Here is a 24,982-nt window from a genome sequence, read left to right on the forward strand (position 1 = left end):
AACTAAAAGTTATGGCCGTTTGAAGTTGATCCAAAACTCACAACTTAAGATTAACTTGAACAAATCTCAAATTAACTCTTTTCCAAATTGCTTCTTTTTAAATTTAACTCTTTCTAAGGCGGGATGTTACAATATCTCCGCGTCCGAGGCCAAAAGGGCAAGAAATTTTTTTGAAAATTTCAAAAGAGCAACAAAATTAATTACCAAACCAAAAGGGGAACTTTCTTTAACGCCGTTTAAATTCGTTTAAATTAGAATATTTGCCGCAAGGCGCGACCGCCTTTTAACCTTGTAAGGCTCAGCAGTCCTGCGCCTTACAAGGCACATGTGTTTCAGAGCCTTGAGATTAGTAATAAAAGGTAATAGGGGGATGCAATTAATTAATGTAATTTGAACACATTTAAGTGAACCCAATATTTGTTATACCAAAAAACTATTATAGGTTGAACAAATTGTATAATGTTTAAAATTCTTTAAAAAAAATTTAAAAAATATTTTTGTTCCGATAATTTTTTTTTGTTCAATCCAATTATTTGTAATTGTTAATAAATTTTAATTTTTCTATTACAATTAAAATTGTAATATCAATTTTATAGAAATTGTAATATTTTTCTATTACAATTTTAACTATTATTGTAATTAATTAAATTATTTACATGTAATTAATTAAATTATTAAAACAAGTTTGTTCGTAATTGTATTATCCTTGGCTAAAAGAGAACTTAAGATTTTATCTAACAAATAATTCTAGTACCATTCATATATATCTCTTTAAAATACTCTTTCGTGTTATTTACTTTGATGTTAATTAAAATTTTAAGAGTCTAAATTATTAAATTTTGATCATGAATTTGGATAGAATTCTTTTAAAAAATAAAAATTATATATTTAAAAATCATTTTAAAAATATTATAAATCATAATACTATAACACACAAATATCACATAAATCGAGATAAAAATAACTTTACGATATATATATATATATATATAAATTCAAGTTAAAGATAATAAGAAGCTCATTTCTTACTCGACCCATTTGATTGCACAATTTACCTTTCATAAATGTTGATTTTCCATTTTTGTCTTTCAAGCAAGTTAATTTTTATTTTTTACGCTTAGAAATTGAATTTTCCAGTGAAGCATAACTTTTTTTAAAAATAATAGACATAACTTGTAAGAGCCGGAGCCAAAAGGACAAGAAATTTTTTCGAAAATTTCTAAAGGGCAACAAAGTTAATTATCAATTTTAACTATTATTGGTAAAAAAAATTGTTAAAATTGTAATTATCAATTTTATAGAAATTGTAATATTTTTCTATTACAATTTTAACTATTATTGTTAAATTTTTTTTGTTCAATCCACTTATTTGTAATACTTGTTAGAATTTATTATTTATTGCTAAATTGAACAAATATTAACAATAATAGTATATTTATAAAAATAACAATAATAATAATATTTTTAAACTCTATCTATAACTAAAAGGTTTTACGAATATCCTAAAATTAAGTCAAATAGTATACTTTTAAAAAATAATTAATTTTTATCATTTATGAAATATCTTCAAAATTATAAATTAAAAAATTTATTAACAATAAAAATAATTGGATTGAACATATTTTTTTTAATTTTTTTTAAAGACAATCGGACCAATTTTTTTTTCTTTTTAAAAAAGGACACCTAGAATGCCTGCTCATGAATTGGAATCTACTGTTATGTTATTATATATATTATATAAATTCAATTTTCTTAATTATCCTTGCACTTTTGCAATATGATGAATTTTAAACATTATACAATTTGTTCAACCTATAATAGTTTTTTGGTATAACAAATATTGGGTTCACTTAAATTTGTTCAAATTACATTAATTAATTGCATCCCCCTATTACCATTTATTACTGATCTCAAGGCTCTGAAACCCATGCGCCTTGTAAGGCATGGCTGCTGAGCCTTACAAGGCTAAAAGGCGGCCGCGCCTTGCAAGTCGCACGGGGTTCCGTACCTTGCGACGGATATCCTAATTTAAACGAATTTAAGTGGCGTCAAAAAAAGTTGTCCTTTTGGTTTGATAATTAATTTTGTTGCCCTTTTGGAATTTTCGAAAAAATTTCTTACCCTTTTGGCTCCAGACTCTAATATCACCACCTTGGGAACATTCGTCCTCGAATGAGATCACTCTAAGTAGAACTAAGAGTTGCAGCATCTAACACCCAACTCAAACACCCAACATGCAATTTAACACAACATAGCATATCAACTTAAAGAGTGTTTTACAAGAAGTCATTACCTTGGTCTTAAATTTCTCCAGAAGTAAAGAGACGTGGGTATCTCTTCTTCATATCCTCCTTATCCTCCCAAGTAGCCTCCTCAACAAACTGGTTCCTCTACCAGAACTTGACTGATGCAACCTCCTTGGGTCTCAGCTTGCGAACCTGATGATCAAGTATCTCAATGGGAATCTCCTCATAAGATATGTTGTCCTTAATACCAATATCTTTAGTCAGTATGATAAGCAAATGATCGCTCATACACTTCTTCAACATAGAAATGTGAAAAGTTGGATAGACTGCTGCTAACTCTGGTGGTAGCTCTAACTCATAAGCTACATTGCCAATTCTCTTGGATATCCTGTAAGGACCAATATACTGAGGACCAAGCTTCCCCTTCTTACCAAATCTCATAACACCCTTCATGGGTGACACCTTCAAGTAAACCCAATCGTCCACCTCAAACTCTAAGGGGTCGTTTGGTACAAAATTAATAATGCAGGGATTAGTAATGCTAGGATTAGTAATGCAGGGATTAGTAATGCATGGTTTATTTTTATCAAGTGTTTGGTTTATTGTTTTCCATCTCATCTTGTGTTTGGATTAAAACTTTATAAAAACTTTTTTCCAATTATATCCTTGAATTATTATGTAATTGGGTTAAGGTAAATAATTGTCCGACAATATTATTTTTTATGGCCTTCTAACTAGCTATGAGAAGAACAATTTTGTTGTCATGTTTGCCTTTTTTCACTTAAATTATTTGAGGATAAATAATTGTCATCTTAGTAAATTGATCACTTACGAAATGTCATCTTGTAGTTTTAATATGTATGTAATTTTATAAATTGTTCAAAATACAAATAATTAGAAAATCACACAAATATATATATATATATATATATATATATTCAATTAAGATTGCAAACATCATGTGGTGATATATTTACCTTTTTTAATTAGTTAATGTTAAACAACTCACATTTCAAAAATTGTATTAATTTGTATTGGATTTATTTAGTAACAAACAACTCTCACTAAATATTTTGTAAGCTAATTTATTTAAATAAATTTACTAGTACAAATATAAAACATAAAATCAAGAAAATAAACAAAATAAATTAAAATGATTTGAGGATATTTTTGTCTTTACATAGACTTATCACATGATATTATATCCTATGCATTACTAATACCTCCAAATGGAAGGTATTAGTAATACATCCTATAATACCATGTAGGATGTATAACTAATTCATGGATTAGTTATACATAGGTCCAAATTTCTACCAAACATAGTACTAAATAATACCATACATAATACACAGACTATTTGTTATAATACGGCCTACCAAACGACCCCTAAGTCTCTTCTCCTAACATCGGTATAGGATTTTGACGACTTTGCGCTGTTTTCATCGTTTCTTGAATAGTCTTCACTTTCTCCATAGCTTGATGAACCAAGTCTGGTCCTATCAACCCAGCCTCACCAACATCAAACTATCCAATAGGACATCTACATCTTTTCTCATAAAGAGCCTCATAAGGAGCCATCTAGATGCTAGAGTGGTAATTGTTGTTGTAAGCAAACTCAATGAGAGGTAAGTGATCATCCCAATTACCCTTCAAATCGATCACATAATCCCTCCACATATCCTCTGAAGTATGAATCGTGCGCTCTACTTGACCATCAGTCTCAGGATGGAAAACAATACTCAAATTTACCTTCGAACCCAAACCTTTCTAGAAAGACTTCCAAAACTGTGTGGTGAATTGTGCACCTCTATATGAAATGATCGACACAAGAACTCCATGAAGTCTGACTATCTCTTGAATATATAATCTGGCATAATCTTCTGCTTAATGGGTAGTCTTTACTGGTAAAAAGTGGGCTGATTTAGTCATCCGATCTATAATCACCCAAATAGAATCATTTTGCCTGTGAGACCTCGGCAAACCAGTGATGAAATCCATATTGATTATCTCCCACTTCCATTCCGAAAGATCTATGTTCTCATTTATACCACCGGGACTTTGGTGCTCTACCTTGACTTGTTGGCAATTCGGGCACTTAGCAACGAACTCTGCAATGCACTTTTTCATACTACTCCACCAATAGACTTCTCTCAAGTCGAGATACATCTTTGTGGAACCAGGATAGATAGATTATCCGCCATCTCCCCCTTGTTCAAAAGCCATCACTTCCTACTTACGAACATTTTCCTTCCAATCAAGCAAAAATGGGTCTTGATCTTGCTTCTCCTTCACTTCAGATACTAGTGATGATTAAGCCCCATTCATCATCACCACTCCACCTTAATTAGAATCCATTAACCGGACTCTCAATCGTGCAAGTCTATGCATATCTTTGGCTAATTCTTTCTTGCCTTCCTCAACATGGGCAGTACTACCCATAGATAACCTGCTCAAGGCATCAGCAAAAACATTAGCCTTACATGGGTGATAAATAATACTCATGTCATAATCCTTGAGTAACTCTAACCACTTCCTTTGTCTGAGATTAAGCTCTTTCTGACTGAATACGTACTGAAGACTCTTGTGATCGGTGAACTCATCTACATGAACACCATAGAAATAGTGACGCCTAATTTTCAAAGCAAATACTACAACAGCCAACTCTCGATCATGGGTTAGGTAATTCTTCTCGTGAATCTTAAGTTTTCTGGAGGCATAAGCCATAACTTTTCCATTTTGCATCAATACACGACCCAGTCCAACTCTGGACGCATAACAATACACAACAAAGCCTTGTGTACCCTCCGGTAAGGTCAACACTGGCAGTAGTCAATCGCGTTTTCAATTTCGAAAAGCTTTTCTTACATGCTTTAGACCATTGAAATGTTGATGTCTTCTGAGTCAACTTTGTCAAAGGGGATGAGATAGAAGAAAACCCCTTGACAAACCTCATATAATGCCCAACCAATCCCAAGAAACTCGTAATATTAGTCGGAGATGTAGGTGTAGGCCAGTTTTGCATAGCCTCAATCTTCTGAGTATCAACTCGAATTCCATCACCGAAAACAATGTGGCCCAAGAATGCCACAGACTCAAGCCAAAACTCACACTTTGAGAATTTAGCATACAACTCTCTATCCTTGAGGGTTTGCAGAACTACTCTAAGATGACTAGCATGATCTTCCTCATTCCTCGAATAAATTAGAATGTCATCAATGAACATGATAACAAAAATATCAAGATAAGGCTTAAACACTCTGTTCATAAGATCCATAAATGTTGCAGGAGCATTAGTTAAGCCAAAAGACATCACTAGAAACTCATAATAACCATAACGGGTCCTGAATGCTATCTTAGGGATGTCACTTTATCTTACTCTCAACTGATGATAGCCTAGTCTGAGGTCTATCTTAGAAAAACAAGTGATACCCTGAAGCTGATCAAATAAATCATCAATTCTCGGAAGAGGTTATTTATTCTTGATAGTAACCTTGTTCGATTGGTGGTACTCAATACACATCCTATGAGAACAATCTTTCTTCCTCGCAAATAAGACCGGAGTGCCCCAAGGTGAGACACTTGGTTGAATAAAACCTTTATCAAGGAGATCTTTCAACTGCTCTTTTAACTTTTTCAACTCAGCGGGAGCCATTATATATGGCGGAATAAAGATAGGTCGAGTATCAGGAAGAATTTCTATATCGAAGTTTATTTCTCTCTCAAGAGGGACTCCGGGAAGATCATCTGGAAAGACCTCTAGAAACTCACTCATAACTAGAACTGACTAAATATGTGGTGTCTTAACAGTAGAGTCATTAACTTAGACTAAGTGATAGATACACCCCTTGGAAATTAACTTTCTCGCCTTAAGGTACGAAATAAAACGACCCTTAGGCACTGTTGAACTACTCATCCACTCAATAATTGGCTCATTAGGAAAATGGAACTTAACCACTCGAGTTCTAAAAGCAATTGAGGCATAACATGCATGAAGTCAGTCTATACCTAGAATAACATCAAAGTCCACCATATCTAGCTCAACTAAATCAGCCATGGTGTTCTTGTGATTGACAAAAATGACACAATCACGATAAACTCTCTCAGCTAGAATAGACTCACCAATAGGTGTAGAAACACTGAATGGCTCAAGAAGTTTCTCCGGAAGAATATTAAAATTCATGGCAATATATGGAGTCACAAAAGATAGACTCGCACTTGGATTAAGCAATGCATATACATCAAAATTAAAGACTTTTTATCATACCAGTGACAACATCAGGTGAATTCTCTTGCTCTTGGTGACTAGTGATAGCATACAGATGGTTTGCTCCTTCGCCTGTTCCTAAAGTAGCTCCTCTAGGTGCAGCTATGTCTGGTGGACTCGCTGAAGAAGATTGGGGTCCATTGCCCTTATTACCACTCCCCTACCTATTCTTAGGGCACTCTCTCATGAAGTAACCTGCTTGACCACTCTTGAAGCAACCAGTGGAGCCATTACGACATGATCTTGGGTGGTTCCTACCACACTTAGCATATGCAGGATTCTAATTACCTCTTTGTGCCATACTACTTTGAGATTGTGCATGTCTAGCTCTGAAGTTCTAAGAATTATGATTCTTTAACTCACCTATGTTCCTTGGTGCATGTGCACTAGGAGATGATGGAGCAGGTCTAGTTGCCCTTTTCTGAAAAGATGACTGGTTCGCATTTCTGGTTTTCTGTTGTCTAGACTCATTACCCGTAGTCTTAACTTTCTTGTTCCGAAACTCTTCTCTATCTCTCAACTTGTCCTCCTCAATCTACTGCACATAGATCATAAGTCTTGCTATGTCCATGTACCCTATCAACATAGCAACCTTACCCTCTTTGCTTGACAGACAAGACAACCCAAACACAAATAAGCTCATTTTCCTCCTCATATCAACAACCATCTCTGGAGCATAACGAGATAGTTGAGTGAACTTGAGGCTTTAGTCGTGCACACTCATGGATTCTTGCTTAAGAGTGAGGAATTCTCTTACCTTTGCTTCTCTCAGCTCACGGGGAAATAAACGCCTCATGAAGGCACTCTCGAACATAGCCCAGCTCATAATTGGTGCCTCTTCACCTCTACTCTTCTTCCATTGATCGTGTCAGATCCTAGCAACACCTTTGAGTTGGTATGCAGCCAACTCCACTTGATCAACATCAGCAACATGCATCACTTCAAACACATTCTGCAACTCTTCCACAAAGTTCTCCGGAACCTCAATGTCACTTGAATGGTGAAGTCTGGAGGATTCATCCTTATGAACTAACGAATCTTGGATGTATCAGCCACATCCAGTTGATTCCCTATTTGTTGCCCAGCTTGGTTGGTCACAACTTGATTCAACATCTGGATAGCATCCCGGAACTCAACTTAGTGATCTCTCCTAGGGGTTGCACTTCTGGTGCATTGGGTACCCTTTGATTCTGGGGATCAACATTCCTCCTAGTAGGACGACCTCAAACAGATCTTCGTGGAGGCATGATCTGAAAATATACGCGCAAGCACGAATTAGAAAGAGACTTTTATAGAGTTAAACTCTATCGTACAAAAAAAGTATGAAAGAAGGGAATTGTTTCCTAAATGTCGCAGCCTCCTAATTATAGATGTGGCGCGCTTCACACCAATAACTACAACTCTACATACACGGCTTCATAGACACCCTAGGACTCTTTAACTCTGTGCTCTGATACCAAGTTTGTCATGCCTCAAGCCTACACCCTGGACGCAACTGGCATTCGAGAACCATATATGGCCCAAGCGAACCCTTGGCTTGGTTCAACTCTCAGCGGAAAACTTACTAAGCGATAAATAAACTTCAAATGTAAAGGTTTAACTCAACGTCTCAAAATGATTAACTTAGAACATTTAAAAATATTAAAACTGGCCATAAGAGGCAACTCAAGTCTTAAACATTAACAATAGAAATGAAAAGACTTCTCAGCTACTACTGTCTATGAAGCCTCTACTAACTAAGATGAACGTCGTGACAAGACCCACGACATTCTAATAAACAAAGCTTAAATGTAAACTCGATGTGAAACCCTTCGGAAAGCAAAGAGGCTCACCAACTCTAGCTGGAACACGACTGGATCAATGGACATCGGTTAATGATCCTGATTACATGTAGCTGCATCATGAAAGATGCAAGCAATATGGTGTATGTACATGGAATGTATGAGCATGTAAGGGGAGCTTTAAAGCATAGACATATAGGCTTGAACTGGAAGGAAAGGAACATACTTACCTCATCTTAACTCAACTCAACCTTAACTCAATACGATATAAAAAGCAACAATAAAGATGCTATATAAAGAAAGATCTTAAAACAATAAATAAGAACTCAATGTATTTAAAAATACAATAATAACTCAGTTTGTATGTAAAGATTAAAAAGAACTCAATTTGGGAGATTCTCTAACCGATAACCATCACTATGAGTTATGTACTAATACATCGTCTCACCCACACTGCAAGAACTGTCCTATACCTTGCCGGAGTATAATACATCCTCAACTAAGTGGATCCAGTAAGCTATGCTTAAAAAGCAATAAGGAATCATCTAAAATGTATGACCTTTTCTACCCATGGTTGGTACACGATTTATGAGGACTTTGAGTTGTTTGAACTCGTCCCCATATCGGTGCTCAATACTACTCCCAAAATATACTCAACTCATATGTTTAAAAACATTTCCTCATTCTCAAACTTTGAGATTATTATTCAAAAGATTCTCTTAAAAAAGATTATACTCAAAACTCCTCATGAACTCATTTGGAAATGAAGGTTTCCTTCTCATTTTAAATGTAAAAACATTTACTCTTGGGAATACTTAGTTCCCATATATTCATTTTGAAAAATGAAACTCAACTCTCCTCATCCTCATCCTCATACTCAAGTCTTAAAACAAGTTTTAAAAGATTGTAAAAGACTTCTTAAAATGACTCGAAAGAACTCTCAAGACTTTACTCTTAACTCTACCTTGAATTTGAATTATGAATTCAAGGGTTAGATCCATGTTATGAAGGATCTCTCGATGTTTAGAGTAGTTAGAATCAGAAAGGAGGTATACTTTTATAGAACTCTGACAGGGCAAAACGACGAAAAAAGGATGGGGAAGGATACCCTGGCGCGCTGAGTGGCACGGAGCGCTAGCCCCTAAACTACAGAGCACAAATCATGGCGAACTGCTGGCGCGGCGCGCAAACCCTTGCCCAGAAAACCCGACTAATTTTTCCTCCTCGATTCTTGGCTCTACTTTGCCTAAAATCAATTGATTTCTTTCAAACTCTCTTAGATTCATTTACCCAACTTAATTCCATGAACTACTAAAAAACCCTCTAGAAAAATACTCAAAAACAAGATCCTCGCCTCATGAACTCGACCAAACATCATGATTCAAGAACGAACAACAACACCTCAAGAATTCTCATCAAAAACTCAAATCATTCAACCTCAAGAATGAAATTATGGCTAATATTTATATGATTGGTGAGTGGGAGAACGAACTCAATACTATGAAAACTTATATACCTCGTTAGGACGGAATCGTTGGCGAAAACTCCTCGAAGATTGCAAGAAGTCCTTGAGTGCTTAAATCTTCTTCTTTCTTTCTCCTCTTGAACTTCTCTCTAAAACTCTAAGCGTATTTTAGAATTGTGAAAACTGAACAAAATCAGTTTAGACCCTTGAAATATTACCAAAAACGTTTAAAGTTGATGGGGTAAGGAAAACACCAAAATACCCCTCATTAATTCGGGTCAAATTCTTTAATTGGATAGGCTGAACTCAAATGGGCATATCTCCCTCATCTGAACTCATATTTTAGCAAACTCGGTGGCATTGTAAAGAGGATTTAACAACCATTCCATTGATATCTTATGGGCCACCTAACTCATCTTGTAATAACAGTTATGGTCATTTGAAGTTGACCCAAAACTTACAAATTAAGCTTAACTTGAACAAATCTCAAATTAACTCTTTCCAAATTAGTTCTTTCTAAATTTAACTCTTCCTAAGGCGGGATGTTACATTATTCACCATCTTTAGAGAAAAGAAGCTCTCAAATATTACCTTAGTTAACTCATCCCAAGTAGTACTGAACAAATCCCTTGGAAGTTCAACTAACAATTTTGAGGCCTCCCCCATCAGCGAAAAAGGAAAAAGCCTCAATGGAATGGAATCTTTGTTGATGTTCCTAAAAGTGAATGGGCCACATACATCCACAAAGTTGTGAATGTGCTCATGGGGATCCTCATAAGAAAGAACCCCAAACATTCCCTTAATTTGGAGCAGTTGAAGCGTGGTTCCGGTTACATGAAATATAGCATTCTCCATAGTTGGGGGTAATCGGGTATTTCTCGTACTTTCTATGGAGTTGAAATTCACATCATCTAAATTTCCCACATTATCACTATGACCATGTTGACTAGAATCATTTTTATCAATGACACTCATGTCGTCACCTAAAATGAACAAAATAATGAAACAATAATAAGAGTATTCTACTACACTAAATTAGCTTACAAAGACATTTCATTAAAAGAATTTTAAGCACCACTCCCCGATAGTGGCACCATTTTTGATAAGGCTCAAATTACTTGCATTGTAAACCCATCAAACAAGTAAGCAAAAGCAGTATAATTACCGAACATATGAGGTCGTGGTCGAATTCCACAAGGAGTGGTATGTGAAAGAGTTCAATTACAATGTCAAATTGTAACCCAATTCATTGCAAGTAGATGGTAACAAGGGTGAAAATGATTCCAACTATAACATAGAGATTGTTTTGTAACCAATTTTGATCAATCAAACTTAAACAAGAGATTAACAAACAAGTGGATTAGGAAGCTAGGAGTGTGCGGAAGTGGGTATCGATTTTAAAAGGTGGATCAATGTGATTGCTCAATAACCTTAATTACCCATGGATAGGATGGGTCAATCTTAAACACATCGTATTTCTCAATCATAATATGTTTTTCACAAGAATTTCTCTTGGGCACTCACATGTGTAATAAACTAACCAACCCAATACCTTGACATCAATCTTTTCTCTCGAGCAAGACTACCATTTAGAGGTGAAACCCCAAATTCCTTTCTCAAGCAAATAAAGAATTTCAAACTAATATGCAAGAAACAACTCAATTACCCACTTCATATACTCTCTCTCAAGCAATATACAAAGATCTAAAGCTAGGATTAAATTTGCAACATTAATTCACAAATTGAACTCATGATAATCAAATGAAATACATGAAAATCAAGGTACAACATAGCAATACACATTATCCCACAAATTTAATCAAAACCCAATTTCATGTGCATACCCCTAGAATAGGGGTTTTAGCCAATCATATTAAAAGTACAAGAAAGTAAACCAAAAAAATTCTCGACCATCAGATTGATGATTTGCAACTTAAATTAAACAGACCCATTTCAAAAATCCTAAAAATTATGGGTTACCAGCTTGTTTTTCACACTACAAAATAGATGTTTTCTATTGTACTCTTTCAGAAAAGTTTCAGATCCCATTCTATAAGCTAAAAAGATGCATTTTTCTCTCCTTTCTGCTATTTATAGTTCCCCAAAACTTCATCAAATTTCTTAGTTAGAATTGTTAGTCGTTCTCGCCGACTTTTTCTTCTTCTCGCCTTTCTTGGTTTCGGGCTTCAAGGGTTTAAACCACAGTTGGTGAGCTCGATGGAGTTCACCGTTCATATTTGGCGAGTAGTTGATTATCATCCAATCTTACCTTTTGGCCTTAATCTTGGCTTAAATGTACTGTAACTTTTGGCGAGCACTTGTTAGTTCACCGATTGCGTTCGGTGAGTCGCCGTTTAGCTATTCTTCTCACCAACCTATCTTTAGCATTTGAGTTAATGACTCTCATTTTTTGTGAGATCTAGAAAATTTAGTGATTCGCCGAGTGCCTTTTGGCGAGCATCGATGTCACGATTTTCCTCTTTTTCCATTGTTTTAGTCTCTTTTTTGTGATTCATCCTTGCCTTTTCCTTGAGACTTCATAGCTACAAAACACAATAAATCATTAGATACGAACTTAAAAAGGTATTAAGGACACTAATTGTTGAACTAAAAAGGCCTCAAATGAGTCAAAATCTCTGACTCATCACATCCTTTGAACCTCATGGATAGATGGAATGACACTCTTCTTTTTGCAACATTGTTGGGATATCCTCTTCCTTAATATTATCATCGTAGTAAACATTTCTTCAATCTCTAATATATCTTATCATCTTGTAATCAAACACTAATTACTTTATTTCAAAAATGAAGAATATATATATATATATATATATATGGAAACATAAGAACTGCACATGTAAATAGTATATTGCAAATTGTAATAAAATAAAGACCCCAACTTACAAATTGAAATCGCTTGGTTTATGATTTATGATTCAATTTTAATTTAATAAATTTAATTGGCTTCCTATTTATTACATAATAGAGGCTACAGTATAAGAAACTTACAAGTTGACAACTTGTTTGTAATCTTATCCAATTTCAAGTTTATCTTATTGCATATTATTTAATTGTAAGCTTATCCAATTGAAATCTTAAACAAATGCAAGCTTACCATATTGCATGCTTATCCAATTACATGTTTATCGAATAAGTAGTTCATTTAAAGGAAATGAATAGACTTCTATTTTTAAAGAGTAGAAACTGATGTATAAATTTCTTGCAAGCTTATCTAATAATTGGTGTTTCAAATACACATCAATAATACAGTGTATTTATAGTCCAAATAACATACTTGATTTATTCATTGTATTATATAATAATATTTATTATACATGATTTATACCGTATAGTATATAAGATATAAATAAATCAAATATTATTTTAATTAGAACATGCATAATGTGATTTATATCGTGTGTGTATAGCTATATATATGCCTACCTTAATTATAAACAAACGCATATATAACTAGGTTTAATAAAGTGATGATAAATTTACTATAAGAAAAGATAAAACTGTAAGCAAAAAGTATGGACAAAATTAATTTTTCCTTTGGCTATGAGCTCCATGAAAAAAATATATTTAATATATAGTATTTTAATATCTGACAGTGTATGACATGTGTTCTTGCTAAATGGAACATGAAAATCCAATATTTTGATAAAATTAACACTCGGTAATGAATAACCACGTTAAGACTAGAAGATTAATTTGTATCTAATAATCGTTAAATATATTTTATTAAATAATATAAATTTAGCTATTGAATAATGAATTTATGGAAAGCAATCTATAGTGTTATTTTTTTGGATAGTATCTATTAGGGTAAATTATAAAAATTTCTTCTATTGGTAATGTATTTATGTTTCTTCCATAAATAAATATAACCAATTTATAAATAAAGAAAAAAATTAAGCATTCAAATTAAATCTTCAAAGATGGTTGATAAACATCTGAACAACAAGTCAATACTTGTCAATCAAGTTCTCAAAGGTACTTTTTTTTTCTATTTTGTGTATGTCTGTGTTATTTTTGACAACATAAGCCAATTTCATCCAATTTTGTAAATTCAGGATCAAGATTTGTGGAACCATCAAAACAAGAAAAAATAATGAATATTGTTGATTGGGAACAAGTGAGTTCACGTGTTACCACCTGAGTTTATACATTCAATTTATTATTGGTTTGACTAAGTATCTGTGTGTGCTCTATTTCTATGGATAAAATGTATTTTTTCCCTATTTAGGTTCTATCATTTCATGAGGGAGAATAGAATCATCATTCATTTTGCAATGACCAAATCCTTCTACCTATGATAATTGTGAAACAATGTGGATAAAATAAATATACAAGCCTAAGATTTAATCTTTTTTTCATACCAATCACACACCTACTGGTAAACTTTAGTTGAACAAGAATGCATTGCTGCCAATCATTAATTGTTTCAACCACAAAAATGTTAAAGTCACGCTAGAAAATAAGGATAGGTGAAAAATATATGATCCTTATACCAGTTTTATGTCTTCACTGAAACATTGAATAGTTAAATATTTTCTTAAAGTGCTTGTCTTATTAGTTTCTCTCTCATGTTTCAACTAACAAAGGACTTAGCTTTTTTCTCTTGTTAAATTTTTCTCACTTTTTAATACACTATTTTATTTTGGTAATAGAAGATAATTATATAAATTAACAAGCTTTCTTGTTTATCTTTATAAAACTTTTGGTAATAATTATGTAATATTTCAATACTTTAAAAAAAGGTGTATGATAGAATTTTCTTGTCTATCTAGGCCATGGATGTTTACTCTGAAGAGAATATACTTGTGGGAATCCTCAGTAGGTTGCCTGTGCGGTCTCTTCTTCGATTCAAATGTGTTTCAAAATTTTGGGGTACACTGATCGATGAGCCATATTTTAAGATGAAGAATCTCACTCACGCCAAGAAGGACAAAACTTTCCAAAAATTTCTGTTCTACAAATTGCGCCCTAAGAAGTCTATATTTTCCATTTATAGTTGTTCGGTATCATCGGTGCAATTGGTAGAGGATATACGGGAACTGAATTGCCCTTTAAATATTGAACCACGACATTGCATAGTCTACTGTTGTTGTGACGGATTGGTTATTATCAAGGTTTATGAAAATAGTGTTGAACGCCAAATACTTTTGCTATGGAATCCCTCCACTGGAGAATCAATTGTACTTCCCAATCCAGAATTTCCAATGGAGGAATTTTCATGTTTGGGAATGTGTTTTGATTCGACCAGTAATGATTATAAGATACTTAAAATTCCCAATGGTGTAAGTGATCACAACAGAGTACCTGGTGAAGTTCTCGCACTGAAAAGTGGTTCTTGGAGAAAAATTGTTGAACATCCTCGTGACATTTGTTGTATGGTTCATGGTATGCATTCATTGGCATTTATACATGGTTCATTTCATTGGGTTGGTAATTCAAAAAGATATTTTGTGGTTTCATTTGATATTTCCCATGAAGTGTATGGAGAAATATCATTACCAGAGCAAATAAGCTTGATCAGCATTAATATTGGCATTTCAATATTGGATGGAATGTTGTGTGCTTACACTAATGCGTATATTCAGGGGAATCGCACTTTTACGTTATGGGTGATGAATGATTATGGTCTTAAGGAATCTTGGCATAGAATATTTTCTATAGCAGATCCTGATATATGTATAGCTGCACCAAAATATAGATTTGCAGATGGTGAAGTGTTATTCTGGTGCTTACATTGTGAATCTGGGGAAAACGCATATAGAACAGAGAGAGGTCCCTTTACATTGTTGCCTCATGGCATCCTTCAGAATGGATTTGCTTTTACAGAAAGTTTAGTCTCTCCAAGATTACTTACTTAGTATTTGCTTATGTTTGGTTGAAATACTTTGTCCTTTTTTTTCTGTCAAGTTATTGTCTCTTATTTTATTTGTTAACCTATTGATCACAAACTTTTCTATTGCAAGAAATATTTACCGAAGCTTTGTTTATTTAATTCAACTTATATTTGTCAAAGCTTTATTTATTTATTTATTTATTGTTGCAAGGCAAAGAACATGAGCCATTTATTTTCTAAGAAAGAAGTGGTTAAATAAATTAATATCAGCTAGTAGGGAGTATGTTTTAATCATGTAGTAAGTTTACTTTAGTGTTAAATTTTTATAGGAATTTTTGGACAGTATCGACAGAAAATATTTAATATTATTCTTACTATTGTGTACACACATAAACAGATTCCTCTCTAGCTATACTTTTTTATTTAAAAAATCTCTTTTCATTAATATATCAAGTATAAATTAAAGTTAGAAAAAGTAATGAAATAGTATCATATGGTTTATATGAGTTAAGAAAATTCTAAATGTAGTTGCTCAATTACAATTATCATGGTCAATCATAAGAGATGATACAAATTTGACTTTATATGAGACCTCATGGAAATATCTTTATTTCTAGTTTTGGGTCACATGCATTGCACGTGAATTCCATGCTAATTAACGAAGTTTTGAGATAATATAAATGACATTAGAATGTCTATTATAAATACATGAAATTTGAGGAAAATATGTTAGTACAAAGTGATAAATACATTGCTCTTAAATACTTTTACGAGTTAGCATTAGCACTTTATGGAAATATTATTTTAAAATAGTTTATTAATAATTGCTATCTTCGAGACTAAAATAAGCTTTCGTGCTCGACAAAATTCATCTTTGTCCAATGTATATTGAGAAGCCGTGCCCTTCCATACTCAAATTCACGACTGGCCCAACTTGATGAAATCAACATTGAATTGGTATGAACTTTTAATATAATAATACTAAAGAGTCTATTTGTAGGTTCTTATAACTTATGATGTCACACCCAAAATCCAGAGGGGCCCGGCCGGCACCTAGATCGTCACTTGAGCGAACAACTCGAAAGAAACTAGTCAAGTAACACCACCAACAACAAGTCAAGTCCGACAAGGCCTGAACAACACACAACCTTCACAATATAAATACAAAGAGTAACAGAGCAAATCGACAAAGTCTTTTTAAATATCAAGCTGCATGAAAGCCAGCAAGACATCTATCTATATCTACATCTATCTATCTATATCTATATCTATATCTATATCTATCTATACTACCTTAAAAGCATGAAAGGGATGCAAACATGATACCAAGATCATTTCTGTCAGCTGGACAAGACCCCCTTCCTGCACATTCAAACTTAACACTGATGGGAGCGCTTTAAATAATCCCAGCAAGATTGGTGGGGGAGGAATCCTAAGGGATGACAAGGGGGAAATGATTTATGCATTCACTATCTCCTTAGGCATTGACACTAACAACCAAGCAGAAGCACAAGCTGCCAGCCATGGAATCCAATGGTGTATCCAGCATGATTTCAGAAACGTTGTCTTGGAAGTGCACTCAGAGTTGCTCATCAAATGGATTACTTCCAATGTCAACTATTATATCAAGGAGCTTCAAACCTTAATCAGTCAGCTGGATTACTTCCAATGTCAACACACTTTCAGAGAAGCAAATTGCACTGCCAACTACCTATCTAAGTGGAGCCATAACTTTGATATCACTCAGCATTACTACACATTTATTCAACTTCCTGTAGCAGCAAAGGGAAGTTTTTTACTGGAAAAAATGGGAGTTGTAAACTTCATAAGGAAAAGGTTGAAAAGGATCAAGCATCCTCCTTGAATTGTGTTCCTTGTTGTTTAGTTTATAGTTATCTGTTTTTCTTACTTTGTTCTTTATCCTATTCAACCTAGCTATTTCTTTCGATATAGCTCGTCTGAATAGGATTAGGTTTTTGTTTCTCTTCTTACCTTGTAAGGGGAGAGTCTCCCTTATTACGATTCCTAGAAACTTGTATCGAGAGGAGTCCTCTCAATAGGTGCATTTTTTTGGTTTCTCCTTTTAGTAATGGAATAAGTTGATCATCCTTAGTAGGAAGATTGACTCATGAACCATCTTAGGTAGGAGGTAAGGTTTATGTCCCCCTCCTTGTATTTTGCTTTTTATTTTGAATGCTAAGGCCAGGGGGTGTTTCTCAGCCCTGATCCCCCCAAGGGTCTTTAAAATAAAATAAAATATGAATGTTAAATTATTATAATACCCCTAACTTAAATAAAGCTCTAACTAACACACCTCGCGCTACAAACTTTTAGGGGAATAGTTACAAAGTCCTACTCGAAGAGTTCTCACTTCAATATCTCACATTGTTGATAAGCACCAATGTTAAAACAATCAAACGCTCACAGTCTTCCCCAAGTGATGCAACTTCTCTGTTCTCTATCTATAACACAGCCAAACGTTGCTTGTTGTTTCCCATCAAACTTCCAACTTCTGCATAAAAACGAACATGTATGCCCTGTTACATTAGCTTAGCCAAAGGTACACTCTAAGTAAATCAAACCTTCTTCTACACTATTTTTTGTTTTCCCTTTATGCCTAGATTTTTTTTGTAAGAAGTACAGAAGGAGAATACTGTTTTTAGAGAATGCTCAAGTTTTATATAGGCTACTTAAGGCCACTTGAGATAATTAGAATAATCTATTACATCTCTATTTATACTAATAAAATATAAAACTAAACGTCTTCCACAAATAGCTAGATACATGTATCATAATTAATTAGATACATGTATTACAAACTCCTAAAAGACTTCTTGAAAAACTAAGAGACAATATTGAAAGACTAAGAATCAAGGTGTGAATGCATTAATTCCAACACTCCCCCTTAACATTTGCTTGACAAATCCAATGCCTTCTCGAAGATACCAAAACTTTTCTCTTGGAAGTGCTTTGGTGAAGATGTCAACAAGTTGTTCTCCTGTCTGACAATAATTGTAACTGAATTTCGCCTTTCTCTTGTGCTTTTGAATATCTCCTTCTTGATTGAGTTTGGTTTTGTGAATCCACTTTAGACTTACAACTTCTCTTTCTTTGGGTACACTCACACACTCCCAAGTATTATTTTTCTCAATCATCCGAATTTTTTTTGCCAAGGCTTTCTTCCAAATATCATGTTTTATTGCCTCCTCATAATTTTCTTCTCAACACTGGCAAAGTTGCATCATTGATAAATGTCACTCCACATTTTTGTTCCTCTTGGAGGTGGTTCTTCATCATCTGAATATGAGATTTTTCCTCCTTGAGGGACATCTTCCTCTTCCTCATCCTTTTCTTGATTTGACACATCTAAAGATATGATAGAAGTATTCTCTACCTTATTCTTAGTATGTATTTCAGGAAAACCTTGCACCATGTCTTTTTGCTTGAGAAGCTTCAAATCATGAAAATTCAAGTGACAAAATCTTTTTGTTCCAAAGCCATGAACCATCTACAACTTCATTTTTGAATGCATTGTACTGAAATTGTAAAGGAAATTTTCTTTTTGTCATCTCTACTTCAACAATGACTTGATTTGGCTCAAATTTATCATAAATCTTGCAATAATTATCTCTAAACACAAAAGAATAACCATTTTCCATGAATTGACCAACACTAAGCAAATTTTCTTCCAAGTCAAGAACATAAAGCACATTATGAATTTGCTTACCGCTCCCTTTTATGTTGATCGAAATGGTACCTTTACTTTTTGCATCAACTAAGACTCCATTCCCCATTCTCACTTTAGTAGTAATGCTACTATTAATTGAGAGGACAACTTTTTCATCCCCAGTCATGTGATTGCTACAACCACTATCAATATACCATTCTTTGCTTTTTGCTGAAACATCACATTGAGAAGCAAAGAAAAGATTTTCTTTCATTTCTTCCTCATGTTCTTCGCAAAAATTTGCTTGCTCCTGTTGCTTGTGCCATCAATCATTCTCAATGTGGCCAATTTTTTTACAAAAGTTACATTGTGGCTTGCCTTTGTGCCAACATTTTTTTGCATTGTGATTAGTCCTTTTGCAAATTTTACAAAAAAGACTAGTACTTTTCTCACCTTTTTCTTCATCCTTCTTAGAAGAATCAGCATGATCCTGCTTTTTTTTGGATTGTTATTCTTCTTTTGTTGATTTTTTGAGAAATTTTGAGAATTCTCATTTGTTCTGGACTGGAAAGCCGTTTCTTTGGGTTGATCTTCACGAAAAAACCTTCGCTTCTCGTGTGCACGAAATGATCCAACTAGCTCTTTGATAGAAAGCTTAGAAAGATCTTTCGTCTCCTCAGTGATAGCAACAATGTACTCATACTTTTATGTGACACTAATTAAAATCTTTTCCACAACTTGTTGGTCAGAAATTGTATCACCATGATTTCTCATTTCATTAAGAATATTCATGACTCTTGTGCAATATTTATCTATTTTTTCAGATTCTATCATCTTCAAGTTTTGAAACTCTCTTCTAAGAGTTTAAAGATTTATAGTGCGCACCTTTTCATCACCGTACACCTTTGTTTCTAGAGACTCCCAAGCTTCCTTTGCAGTCTCACAAGTAGCAATTTTTGCAAAATATGATCTTGAGACTCCCATTTGGAATTTTCTCAAGACTTTTGCATCTTGACGATACTTAGCCTCAAGATTTTTCATCTATGCTGTTGTAAGTTCACCATCGTTTTCTGGCTCTTCAAATCCATTTGCAACAATAGTCCACAAACCTTCAGCTTTTAAATATGTTCTCATTCTTATCTTCCAGTATTCAAAATCGGTTTCATAAAAAAATAGAGTAAGAACTGAAGAATCAGCACCTTCATTTGTTTTGGATACCATATTTTTTTCTTCACCTAACCCCAAATTAAGAATGAAAACCTGCTCTGATACCAATTTGTAGGAAATATAAAAGGAGAATACTATTTTTAGAGAATGCTCAAGTTTTATATAGGCTACTTAAGGTCACTTGAGATAATTAGAATCATCTATTACATCTCTATTTATACTAATAGAATATAAAACTAAAGGTCTTCCACAAATAACTAGATACATGTATCATAATTAATTAGATACATGTATTACAAACTCCTAAAAGACTTCTTGAAAAACTAAAAGACAATATTGAAAGACTAAGAATAAAGGTGTGAATGCATTAATTCCAACATTTTTAAAGTTAGCAGTGTTCCTTCTCCAACAAAACACAATTTAAGATTGGATTAGGCTTTCATGTCACTGCTCGCCAACATTAACATGTTGTAAGTTTCTACCTAATTACTTTTTGCTCATGTTTATGTACTTCATATGTTCACTCACCTATATTACAATTGATAAAGATTGGGTCAAAGAACTTCCTTTGTAATATGGATGTTATTGATGTGTGTGACTTCTTGCCTTATCATGGTTTCAACATATCTTTGAGAAGATCTTATGTTTCCTGTAGCATGAAAATCCCGTGCATCTGCCAGTTCTCTTGACATATTAGAAGCTAAGCTTGGAATTTCTATCAAGGGGTAATATTTGGTTATATGCCTTTAGGATATGAGGTTAAAGCCTTTCTTTCTCTAGTTTACTTTATACTAGTTGTTTCCAATTATTATGATTTTTCTTCCTGCAAACATTTGCAATTCAAAACTGCTTGAGATGATGGTCTCCGGGAGACATCATATTAATGTCTGATTGGTAAGCTTCAAGACTACAAGTTAAGAGAACCCCATTACATGGAAATTTCCTGCATAAAAGATGGTATGGTTTCCTACGATGGTGGAATGATGAGGAAATAGAGTTGTATCTGTATAGATCTGTTGAATCTGACCTAAACCAAAGACTTTATTTTTATGGAACATACTTTTTGAAGAAACATAGAGTAGTATGCTATACAAAATCAAGAGCTACTGCCGTCCAAGTAAATGTATAATCATGGTGTATATGTTACAAAGAAAAGGAAGAAGAACTTCAAGTCTACAAGGTGTAAAAAGAAGGAACACACAACTATAAATTGCTACAGAAATCTGAATGTGAGGAAGAGGACTGAAGTTTCTTGAGTTCTATTTGATTCTATAGATGTTTCATTACATATGGTCTATTTATAGATAAAGTGTGAGAATTACAACCAAATAATAAGCAAAATATCTCACACCAAATTATGTACATATGTGGCTCACTAACCACCACTCATTTTAAATCTATCTAGGAGTTTCTAGAAAAATCTTAATTTTCTAACATATACTACAAAATATCTCAAATCTAGGAGTTTCTAGACAAATCTTAATTTTCTAACACTTCTCCTTAAGATTTTTCATTGAAACTCCTTGCAACAACCTTTGAAACTCAAACTTCTTAGTGGAAAGAGCCTTGGTTAGAATATCAACATGTTGATCTTCACTGATGTAATTCACCAACTTAACTTCACCATTCTTCTCAGCATCTCGTAAATCATGAAACCTTATGTTGATATGCTTTGTTCTTCCATGCTGCACCGGATTTTCAGCCATTGCAATGGCTGATGTCATGCCCCGAGGCTACCCCCTAGACGTAAACACGAGACTTAGGATTATGAGTGACCCCAAGCTAACCCTGAGCTAGCATATCATAAGTATACTAGATTAAGAATTTCTATGTGGAAGCTTAAATCATGAATTAAACTAAAATTATGGGGAATACCCAATATTGTCCGAATATATAAACTATGAGTTTGATAACAACTAAAAGATCAAACTCCAAGAAAAACTGAATCTAACTATGTCTGAAATAATCCTCCAACTGACTAGAGATGTTGGGACATGCCCTAAGTTAACTCTAACAAAACTGAAACTAAAAAGAATGAAAATGAAAGAAAACATGGCTATCATCCTCGAAGAATGATGACTCACCACTGATACTGCTGAACTGGAGATCGGGAACCGATCTATGTGTGATCTAAATGCTGAGGACCTGAACCTACATCATGAGAATATGTAGCGCAGAGTATGCATCAGTACTTGAAAGGTACTGAGCATGCATGATAAGATAAACCTGAACAACATATACATAACTGAAATAAAGCATGCTGAGCAATGATATAAGATGAGCATGATGAATATACTGAACATACTAAACATGAACTTAACTGAATGCAATGACCAAGTACATAACATGCTGAAACTGAATACTGAGATATAATTGGTAACTTGGTCAATGCACTAGAATTTGACTGTGGGAGCTACTAATAATCAACATAAAGCCACATGAGCTAAACGTGGAGTCCGATGTTTATGCCCCATCGAGAGGATCCAATATACCTTGCCAAAGGTATAAAGGCATGACTGGAGTGATCACTACATATGATGCCCACAGAGGGGACTTAACCTATGGGGGCACGTAGTTCTGGGACTATGAGGGTGACTGACCCCACTCGATATTAAGTCTACTCCCCACTAGAATGTATAAAATACAACGTAACTGAAATAAATTGGATAGCTCGAGATTCTGACATGCTAACTGAAAATGCAACATTAGGTACTGATAATGAAACATTTGTAAACTAATGCATTTATATTTGTATAAACTGACCTAGCAAGTGTAATTCATGAACTAAATGAATCTACAGAACTAGGGTTTTGAATTTCATGCAAGAATTATGCAGCATAGTTACGAAAACATCATATTCTGATTTGGATTAATCTAACAGCTAATTCACTGCAATCATCTGAAGTTTTAGAAGCCTTAAGTCTAAGCATAATAAAGGGAATCAAGAATCTGACTGAATTCGAGAAACCTAGTAGATGGAAGGAATCCACGAGTGAAATCCCCCATACCTAGTGATGAATTCCACGAAGAAATCTTTCAATTTCGGGGCTGGAACTGAGGGAAACTTGTTGCATTCGTGGAGAGGGTTTGGTCGACTATTTCTTCTCATTTTCCTTGGTTTGATCGATTTTTGGGAGAATGAATTGGTTTGGGTAAGTTCTGATTGAGTTACTAAGCTAAAAACGACGTAGTTTAGGTGTCCAATGCATAGGAAAAAGACCAAAATGAGCCTGACTTAAAAGCTGTCGGGGCCAACCGATAAGACTGACCGACGGATTATGAATGGACCTACGTTCCGTCCTGGTCAACCTCCGTTTGACTTCAGGGGATGGTTTCTGAGGGGTCTGAACAACGGACCTGGACCACAGACCGTGGTCTGACCTATGGTCCATAGGTCCTGGCGTAGGTCCAGACTTAGCTGTTTTTTTTTGGGTTTTCTGGGGCGGGGCTGCAGGTGGCCAAGCACAGACCCCACCTACAGTTCGTAGCCTGCAACTTCTGGAATTCTGAATTTTTGTTTTCTAGAACATGGGTTGTTAGAGCTGATTTATTGTCCACATAGATCACTGTTGGTTCTTTTGGCAACATATTCAATTCCAATAAGATCTTTCTTAACCAAATTGCTTGATTTATAGCATACTTGGACCACAAACCTTGGTCTGACCTACAGTTTGTAGGTCCTGGAGTAGGTCCAGACTTAACTGGATTTTTTGGGTTTTCTGGGGTGGGGCTGTAGGTGGCCAACCACGGACCCCACCTACGGTTCGTGGGTCAACCTATGGTCCATTGGTGGCACCTGCAACTTCTGGAATTCTGCATTTTTGGTTTTCTAGAACATGGGGTGTTATAGCTGATTTATTGTGCACATAGTCACTGTTGGTTCTTTTGGCAACATATTCAATTCCAATAAGATCTTTCTTAACCAAATTGCTTGATTTGTAGCAGATGTAGCAGCCACATACTCAGCTTCTGCTGAAGATTGAGCTACAATATCTTGCTTCTCTTTGCTCCAAGAAAAAATGCCTGAATCAAATGAAAAACAGTAACTAGCAAGAGGTGCTTTTGTAATCACTCAAACATCCACCCCAATCAGTATCTGAATTGTAATACCCTGCTATTTGAAAGAGCTAGAATTAGAAAGAACCATTATTGGAAAGAATGAAAATCTGGAATTTGACAAAGTTATGTTAAGTATGAGTTTTGGGTCAATTTCAAACGATCATAACTTTCCGTACATATTGAGTTAGGTGGGCTATAAGATATCAAATATAAGGTCTTGGAATCCTCTTTCCAACACCACCGAGTTTGCTAATTTTTGAGCTCGTATGAGAGAGATATGCCTGTTTGAAGTTGGGTTGTCTGTTTAAGGAAAGTTACCCATATTTAAGAGGGGTATTTCGATCTTTTCCTCACTCAATTAAGTTATTTTGTTTTTATTAATTAATTAGGGGTCTAAACTGAATTTGTTCAGTTTACGCACTCAAAATTCACGCTAGGGTTTTAGAGAAAAGAACTCAAGAGGAGAAAGGAGGAGA

General features: G+C 34.4%; 2 protein-coding genes across 2 annotated transcripts; one reads left to right on the forward strand and one right to left on the reverse strand.

The window, feature by feature from the left end:
* Positions 1 to 14,555: 14,555 nt before the first annotated feature.
* On the forward strand, positions 14,556 to 15,638 carry LOC125840651 (F-box/kelch-repeat protein At3g06240-like). Its single transcript, XM_049519629.1, has one exon. The coding sequence runs from the start codon at positions 14,556 to 14,558 to the stop codon at positions 15,636 to 15,638; it is 1,083 nt and encodes a 360-aa protein (XP_049375586.1).
* Positions 15,639 to 19,071: 3,433 nt separating this feature from the next.
* On the reverse strand, positions 19,072 to 20,321 carry LOC125840652 (uncharacterized). Its single transcript, XM_049519630.1, has 3 exons — positions 20,166 to 20,321; positions 19,734 to 19,982; positions 19,072 to 19,590 (listed from the first exon to the last, which is right to left on the reverse strand). Exons 1-3 carry the CDS (start codon positions 20,319 to 20,321, stop codon positions 19,072 to 19,074), a joined length of 924 nt encoding a protein of 307 aa, XP_049375587.1.
* Positions 20,322 to 24,982: the final 4,661 nt, after the last annotated feature.

This window comes from Solanum verrucosum, unplaced genomic scaffold (assembly GCF_900185275.1).
Source record: "Solanum verrucosum unplaced genomic scaffold, falcon-dt-bn FXZP01000176.1, whole genome shotgun sequence".
Classification (NCBI taxonomy): Eukaryota; Viridiplantae; Streptophyta; class Magnoliopsida; order Solanales; family Solanaceae; genus Solanum; species Solanum verrucosum.

What these genes read in the sequence shown, in the direction of transcription:
- LOC125840651 (XM_049519629.1), top strand. Translation starts at nt 14,556, where the DNA reads ATGGATGTTTACTCTGAAGAGAATATACTTGTGGGAATCCTCAGTAGG.
- LOC125840652 (XM_049519630.1), bottom strand. Translation starts at nt 20,321, where the DNA reads ATGAAAAATCTTGAGGCTAAGTATCGTCAAGATGCAAAAGTCTTGAGA. An exon ending in AGGTGTACGGTGATGAAAAG is followed by an intron (nt 19,983 to 20,165) that starts GTGCGCACTATA and finishes GTCACATAAAAG; the next exon opens with TATGAGTACATTGTTGCTAT. An exon ending in TAAGAAGGATGAAGAAAAAG is followed by an intron (nt 19,591 to 19,733) that starts GTGAGAAAAGTA and finishes CACAAGCAACAG; the next exon opens with GAGCAAGCAAATTTTTGCGA.